Source organism: Limulus polyphemus, unplaced genomic scaffold, assembly GCF_000517525.1.
Source record: "Limulus polyphemus unplaced genomic scaffold, Limulus_polyphemus-2.1.2 Scaffold2051, whole genome shotgun sequence".
Classification (NCBI taxonomy): domain Eukaryota; kingdom Metazoa; phylum Arthropoda; class Merostomata; order Xiphosura; family Limulidae; genus Limulus; species Limulus polyphemus.
This window is the reverse complement of record NW_013667661.1, coordinates 213,481-222,281: the sequence shown is the minus strand read 5'-3', so window position 1 is coordinate 222,281 and position 8,801 is coordinate 213,481. Positions and strand designations below refer to the sequence as shown.

At 33.9% G+C, this 8,801-nt stretch overlaps 1 protein-coding gene across 1 annotated transcript in view; it reads right to left on the bottom strand.

Annotated features, from left to right (window-relative positions):
• Positions 1 to 6,123: 6,123 nt before the first annotated feature.
• The window catches only part of LOC106465789 (IQ domain-containing protein G-like), a 41,404-nt gene continuing 38,726 nt past the window's right edge, over positions 6,124 to 8,801 (bottom strand). Inside the window, exons 9-10 of the mRNA XM_022393722.1 lie at positions 7,623 to 7,724; positions 6,124 to 6,296 (exon numbers count right to left, since the gene is read on the bottom strand). Coding sequence (XP_022249430.1) covers positions 6,171 to 6,296; positions 7,623 to 7,724 — 228 coding nt within the window. The 3' untranslated portion in view covers positions 6,124 to 6,170. The remainder of the gene's footprint in view (positions 6,297 to 7,622; positions 7,725 to 8,801) is intronic.

Here is an 8,801-nt window from a genome sequence, read left to right as displayed (position 1 = left end):
GTTTGTTATAGAGCGACTGTTGAAAATAATTGTATCATAAAGTTGTATTCGGAAAGAATAAACCAGTTTTATTAAGTAAGGTCTTGTGTCGCTAAAGTTTCGTCGGAACGAAGTTACGGAAAGTTAAGTAACGAACGGAGACGTAACAATATATATAATTAAACTCATACATAAAATTAATTTGTGGAATAACCTAATAAATAAATAATATGTATGTCCCTAAATATGTAAGGCTATTTGATATGTTCAACTTTATAATGATATTTTCTCATATGTTAAGAACAACTAGTCAGACACACCATTGGAACTAGGATATAAGTTACACAATATTGAATAAAAAGTATTATAAAAATTGCTTTAATCTTAAGGCAACAATATTAGTGTGTGTGTGTGTATTGGATAGTTCCTCACTGATTGGGCTTAGCACAATACAGTGAAAAGAATGGCTGTCAATATAGTGCAGGTCACTCTTCAAACAGCTAGTGCGCCTTCCTTTTTCAGCCTGAGTATCCATTCCAGTTGAGATGAGTATACCCAGTACAGTTTAATTGCACCTTAACACACTATACTTACTAACTCACCGACTGGATGTTTGTTATTCCAACCATCCCTGCAACACTTGGAGCTCATTTTCGTCTCTCCTCTTTACATTCTGGGCTAAAAGTATACCATGGTGAAGACAAGATGTGATCTCCCACAGAATTACTTGAATTTAGCCTTTATAAAGATATTTTAGCTATATTAAATAGCTAGATCAAAGCTAAAACTAAATAGGGGTCCACTACCTCTGTGGTTAGGAACTGGTAAATGGCAAGGGTATCCCATGCTCCACTTGAAAAAATGGAGAGAATATTAAAAGGTTAAAATTCAAGTAACTTGTATATATATTTAAAATATTAAAATACATAAACAAGCAACGTTTTATAAGACACAATTAAAATCTTTAATTAAACTGATCAACGGTTTTAAAAGTCACTCTACATGTTTCAACATGGTTTCACATCATCTTCAGGAGTGTGAAGATGATGTGAAACCATCATCTTCAGGAGTGTGAAAAACAGTACAAAAGGCATGGTCATGTGACATTAGTTTGCAATTCAAAAAAGATGATCATGTCATCTACATACTTTCTAATTTTCTAATCCTTCATCCCTATTTAAGATCAAGTTGTTTTTGCTTTGTTTCATCATTTCAATGGTTTCTCTAATACTTCTAGCAGTCATATTATTCAGTTGAGACAAAATAACCATTTTTTCCCACTAGATTATATATCCAGTATAATTTACATGTTCAACTAATGCAGAGTTTCCATTTTTGTTTTTAACATTTCTCTTATGTTCACTTATTCTAAATTTTACGTTTCTTCTAGTTTGACTATTGTATACACGACCACATTCACAGGTTCAATCCTGGTCTGACCGAACACAGAGGTGAGAGGGAAATAGAAAAGAAAGAGCAATCACCATCTTGAGCAGTCTTAGGAAGAAAGGACTGGTCTGAGTAAAGGGGTAAATAAGTGCAATAGATCAGTGTGAGAAGCATCAACTGCAAAGATGTCTGAATGCTGGTGGTCACGGGTAAGAAGGAGAAGGAAGTAAGGCTTGAAAGAAAAGTGGTATAAGGAGCAAGAAGCCAATGGCTCAAACAAGCAAGTGTGAGAGTGTACAACACCACATTAAGGTCTCAGTCATGTTTGGGAGTCAGGTGAAGGGGTCAGTGAAGTAGAAAGAATTGGAACTGAGTGGTGAAGACAAGAGAAGAAAACACCCTATGGTAATGGTAAAGATGAAAGGTAATGGATATGGCCACCTGATAACTTGCAAAGGTGAAGACCAACAAACTATTGTCGACCAACCAAGTGAAAATAGTAGAAAGGTGTGTTACAGTAGGACATCCAGGAGGAAGGGAGTGGCAGATGGACCATCGATGAAAAATCTTCCATTTCTGTTGATAGACAGACTAAGTGGAAGGATGACAAGAAGGGATAATAAGAAGGCTATGCAATCAGAGGACCCAGCCCTAAGGGTGATGGACTGGACAAATACCACATGTGAAGATAACCCTGGATGAAAAAGTGAGGTTGAAATAATAGAGCTGGGATAATGGATAGAGGAAGAGAAGGTCCAGGTACCAGTTGAAGAAGGAAACCAGGGCCGAGCTAACCAAAGAGGTGCCACCAAGAGGACCTAACAACAAGTTTCACATATCAAATAATAATAGCAAGGAGATTGAATCCATTTCGGTTTCTATTAGTGGATATAAAGAGAAAAGGCTTTAGTGGGAATTAGTTGCAGACCACCAAATGATACTGATGAAATTAGTGAAAAACTTTACAATGAGATTAAGATTTTAGCTGTTAATGAAATCATAATTATGGGTGATTTTAATTTCAGGCATATAAATTGGGAAATGCTAGAGTCAAACTGTGAGGGAGAATGGTTTTTGGAAACTGTTCAAGATGGTTTTCTTCACCAATTGGTCAAGGAACCTATGAGAGACAATGCTATTTTAGATTTATTGTTAACTTCAGATATAGAAATGATCGAGAGGGTGAAAATTGGGGAGCATCAGGGTATAAGTGATTATTTCTCTATTAGGTTCAATGTCTTGCTGTAAATGGAGATAAGAAATAATGATATTTTGGTTAGAAATTTCAAAAAGGCACATTTTGAATGGATGTGACAAGAATTATCTGCTGTGAATTGGGCAGCTGAGTTATTCGGAGACACTGTGGAAAACTTTTAAAGATAAATTTTTAAATATTCAAGGTAAACATATTCTTTATAGAAAGAAAAGGGATGCAAGTAAAAACCAAGTTGGCTCACAAAAGGTATAAGAGATAAATTTAAATAAAAGTATCATAACTTTAAGAAATTTAAATTGACTGGTATGATAGGAGATTTAGAAGATTATGGAAGGTGAAGAAAGTTGGTGAAACAGGAAAATAGGACATCAAAAGGGATGTATGAAAAAAAGTTGGCTGAAAATGTAAAAATTAACAGTAAGGATTTCTTTAAGTATATTAAGGGCAAACAAAATGCAAGGATGGGGGTAGAACCCTTGAGGGATGATAAAGGAGGGCACATATCAGATGATTATGAGATAGCTGGGTTATCAAATTTTGCTTTTTCTTGGTCTTGGGTGTTGCTAGCTGTGAAGAGGATGCTACTGATTTAAAAAGAATTTAGATCATTTAGTGAGTTGGGTAAATAAATGGCCAATGGGTTTAATTATAATAAATGCAAAATAATGCATTCAGGTTATCATAATTTGAATTATAAGTATAAATTGGATGGGACTAACCTTAACAATGTTATGAAAGAAAGGGATCTTAGTGTAATTGTTAATCATTCTCTAAAGCTATCCAAGCTGTATGCTGTTGCTAGTAGTAGGACAAATAGGATTTTAGGTTGTATCTACAGAAATATTGAATACAAGTCTAAAGAGGTTGTAATTTCATTGTATAGGTCACATTTGAAATACTGTGTTCAGTCTTGGGCTCCTTACCTTAGGAAAGGCATTGAATTGTAGGAAAAGGTTTAGAGAAGGGTTACTAGAATGGTTCCTGGGATTGAGGGGTTGTCATACAAGAAGAGGTTGAAATCTCTCAAATTGTTTTCTTTTGAAAAAAGAAGAGTTAGGGGGAATCTGATTGAGGTGCTTAAGATTTCATATTTAACAGTGAGAATACTAAGACTAGGGAACATAAATATAAATTTTGGCAGGGTAGGAGTCATCTTCAGCTATGACAGTTATATCTTTCTAACAGGGTAGATGACCTTTGGAATGGGTTTCCTTCAGATGTTGTGGAGGCAGTAAATTTAAGTGAGCTTAAGAGAAAGCTTGATAAGTATACGAATGATAATGGCTGGCTTTAAGATTTTTTTAAAATTTATTTATTAATAGTTTTAGTTTAGTTTAGAGGATGGAACAGTTGAGATGAACCAATAGGTCCCATGTTGTATCAAAATGTAATGTTATATTATGTCAAGCTTGGAGCTGAGGGGAGTGGGAAAGGTATCTATGAGGGCTGTGCTCAACTGAGGACACCCCAAATGTACAGACCACTCCGTAAGCAAAACATGGTCTGGTCAAGAGAAATGGTTCACCACCAGGTTCAAAACCCCTCAAACATGAAAAATTATGAGATGAGCTCAATGAGAATAAACTCAGAAGAGGAGGTCCAACCTGAAAGCAACAGTTGATATAAGAAACACTCATGAAACTGTCAGCATGGATCATGACCAACTGATCCAATAGAAGAGAAAGGAAATGGGAACATGACCAACAAAAAAAGTGAAAGGTTTTAGCATGTTGATGTGGAGTGAACTTTCCTCCTGTGCCCAAATGCCAGAATTAATATTTTTCATAGGTACTCCCCAACCCAAGAGGGAAGTATCTGTGAAGAGATAAAGATCCTGTTGAGGGTGGTGGTAAAGGAATGCCATTCGTGGTATTGGCACAGTCTAGTCACCATGAAAGATCTTTAAGATAAAGTGAGGGGAGCTTCACAATCAAGGACAATGGTCCCAAGAAAGATTCCACTGTAGAAGTGGAATCACAGAAACCAGTCAATGAAGGAAGTGAGTGAAAGCACTCATGTCTTGAATGAAGTTGTAAGGGGCAAAGGCTATGCTGGTGGGAAGAGTAACGAATTGAAAGACTTGATTCTGATAGATGAAGCATAGAAAACGTGTAGGACAGGGCAATTGCAATGTGTTGGAAGGTATCTGACATATCAACCTTGGTTATCCACAGACCATTTGAAAAAGATCACAGAGAGAGAGAAAAAAAAAATCTAGATCTGGAATTGTCAAATGACCAGAAGCCAGTTGAGAGACGATAGGTTTTTAACCAGACACCAGTCCCTGGTCTTTTTGGGACTACAAAGAGGGGGAAGACAAGGGGAAAGAAAAGGAGAGAGAGAGAGACCATGGGTGAGGACCTGAAAAACCAATCTCTTGGCAGAAAACTGAGGCCAAAGGTTATCAAAGTGAAACAGATGAGCATCCACTAGGCCCAACCCAAAAATATAGCCACCAGCAAGGCAAGAAACAATCCTGACATAGGGAAATGGGAAGAGGAGGAAGTCCTGATAACTGGAATGGGAAAGGTAAGGGTAGACTAAACCAGTTGAGAAATAGGAGTCAATAGGCAAGGTCAATAAAGATGAGAAGCTAAGAAAGATAATGAGCACTGATGCAAGGCTGCTTCAACCCAGGTCTCCAGTGAATCAGGAATACCACCAAAGACTTCTAGGTGAAGAAAGGGAGCCCAACGAAGATCATATAGATAAGAAGGGAAGTGGACATTAGCGAGGAGTGCATCCTGACCTCACAAGTCCCAATGGCAGAGGAACCAGGAAAGGAGGAACAGAGGAGAATAAGTGGTACAGGCCAAGGTAGTAAAAAAAGAAAGAAACAAACCCTTCCAGAAAACCCTCTGGGGCATGATGAAGTGCCTCAGACAAAAGGTGAAGGGAAGAGAGGAAACACTCCTGGGTGATGTAAAAAAGACAAAGATATAACTAGGCACTAGAGTGAAATAGAAAACAAGGGGTCATTCCACTACCAGGCAAAAGAGATTCTAAAGACTGGAAATCTAGAAAAGGAAAGGAATAATGGCTGTATGTCAGGACAGGAGTCAAGAAAGTGAAAAGGACAAGGCATGTGATTACAGATTCATAGTTGTTCGGGAAAATAACCAACATGAACCCTAATATTAGGTGAAAGAGGAAAGACAAAGTAATCCTGAAAACTAGTTTCATGCAGTACAGAATGGGAAGAATCAAATAACACGGGTAAAAGAAAAATGATGGAATATACCTGACAAATCATATCCTGAAAAAGATTTAGCAGCATATTGCCATGATCTTTATGAACGTGATGCAATACACAATTCTTTATATATATATAAAAGACTTGGTAGATATTTCTAAATAAACATTCATGATACTTTGGAAGCAAGAATGCTCACACCTGTAATTAAATTAAGTTTTATTTCAATTGTGATGGCAGAAAATCTACCTACAAAAAGCCCTCTCTCAGTTAGACATGAAATGAAATATTTTTTTTTTGGAAAAACTTAAAAACTATTGAAAACAATTTTACAAAATACAGATAATATTTTCCAAAAAATTAAAGTTTATAGTGATTAAGATTCAATTAATATCATTTTTTTTTCTTTTTGCCACCTTTCTTGCTTCCCTTTTTAAGACCTTTTTTTCCTGCCTTCTTTCTTTTTGAGTAGGGTCCAATACCACGACGAACCATTGTACCTCTCCACCATGCTTGAATCTGTAAAACCAAAGTAAATTTAGTATTATAGTTAATGAAAATTCTACTTATTTGTTTTTTTCTTTTCATTTTACATGTTCTGTTGATGTCTCTATTTTAAACCAAAATTCTGATGTTACTTCTATGAAATTCAGCATAAGTAGCACCAAAATATAAGAAAACTTGGCTAATAATTTATTTCTATATTTAGGGTATGTGTAATTGGCAACATTGTATATGTAACATACAATATAACCTCACCTACGATTTATATCCACAGCAATATCCAAAATGGCACTCTTCTTATTTATTCAGTTATACATTTTATAAGATATAGTAATTAATTGATGAACAATGAGTCAAACCATTAATCTATCTATCTACCTAACTACCTACCTATCCATTCTAGCTAAAACTTGATTCTAAGAAAACAATTATGGACATTAAGGTTGTTCAATAAATCTAATATGACTCCACACTATTCATAAATATAAAAAGATTACTATGATTCACAAATAGAAATGGTTTTGCAAAGATCTTCACAAAGTACAGTTTAATTAAAATTAAAAACATTATTTTTATTCTGCTCTTTGCTCAGTTCTTTTGGCAATTCCTTAACAAATTACAGCTACTGAGTTGCACATTTCAAAATAACTAAAAGCGGTTCTCAATTTGAAGCATATTTTCTATTCATTGCTGGAATTTATTTCATGACATAGCATTTATTTGTGAATGTATATGTGACACTTATATTCTTTTACAATGTTTCAAGCAGTAATTAAGCTCACCTTCTACTAATGACCACATTACAATATATATATATATATATACACATCCTTGTAGTTGTTCATCATGATAACAAAAATTCAAAGCATGAGAAGTTTCTTCTTATGAGTTGACAACTGATTTTCATAATTCTTCAAATAAATTTGAAAATTTTTGAGTAGTCTAAAAAAGTCATGTTGCACTTATGTCTTGATAAAAATCCTTCTGAAACTGGTATCCTGAACAATTATCCTCAAAAGGTACACATTCATTAGTATAGATCAGTGGTTCTCAAACTTTAGTAACCCAATGACTTCTTTCAGTTTAAAATTTTTTTGCAAACCCCAAACCTATTGATGTATGTTGTTTTGGAAAAAAAATCCGTATACATGAAAAGCTGTATTCCAAAATTAAATGTTTTAATTCAAATAAACTTAATTTTATGAAAATATTTTTTTACCCTATAAATTTTTTTAAATATGAAATATTTTAGAAATGACTTGTAGACCCACTGGAGTACCTTTGCAGACCCCAATTTGAAAAATGCTGGTGTAGATTATTTCACAGTCACAATGTGTTTACCTTAATAGCAGCTTTTTCATTTCTCTCTTCCTCTTGTTGTCTCTCAAATTCTATTTTTTTCTGTTTATAATCATCCTCAATGACATCTTGATAAACTTGGTACTATAAAATAATATATATATTTGCTAATTTTAAGGTAATAAAGCATATATACTATTTATTTTATATTTAGATTATTAATAAAAGCTTTTTTCTAGGTTGTACAAAATCAATGAAATGTCATTTTGATAAGTACTTGTAAATTCTTATTTCCTAAATATATGTTTCAAGTTTTAATTTTTTGTTAATAAGGCTGTAATAAAGAAACATCATACAGTTTCTTAAAAGTTTATTTTTCTAATTTTTGAGGTAATAGTTTCTTGTTAACCATGGTTCAGAATTAATTTCAGAAAATGTTCACTTACACTAAACACATTTTTTTTTTTTAATTAGACACTGTTTTCTTTCTGAAAATATGGATATATGTATATATATTCTATAGCTTATATATTTCAGAGAATAATATTATTTTGTGTTCAAGAGAAAATGCAAGAGGACAGGCACAACTCAACAACTTGAGTACATTTACATTAGGCTCTCACTCTAATGGTTGTATGCATTTTATCCAAAAGCTCAGTTTAACTTTTTAATAAATGTATAAAAATATTTGAGAGAAAAACAAGTTTTTACAACAGATTTGTGGCTTGTGTGACATTACATCACAATAAGATTGATAATATCTTTACTGACCTTAAAGTGGAATATAATAGCATCTTGACCACACACTTTGTCATCTGTATGCCACTGCCAATAAGGCTTTTCCTCAATACCAGAGATTATCAGATCTGCTGGGAATGTAATATATCCTGTGATAGAAATGGGGTATACATGGGTACACACCATGTACCTAGTTCTCAGTTTGCATTATTTTCCCATTGGTCAAGTTTAGTACTACTGAAGATGTTTATTAATCCTATCATCACAGGTCAAAGGCAATTTTATCGCATTTGTTGACTTGCATTCAAAATTTTATTGAACTACTATTTTATGATTTATGTCAATAAGTTTGGTATCAAATTGTAGATTATAATTCTTATACTATACCTTAGTTAATTTCTTAATTTAAAAGTAAATATTAAAATAACACATCTAAATATTGATTTTTGTGTGTCACGTGGTATGTTGAATGCAGCATTGGTT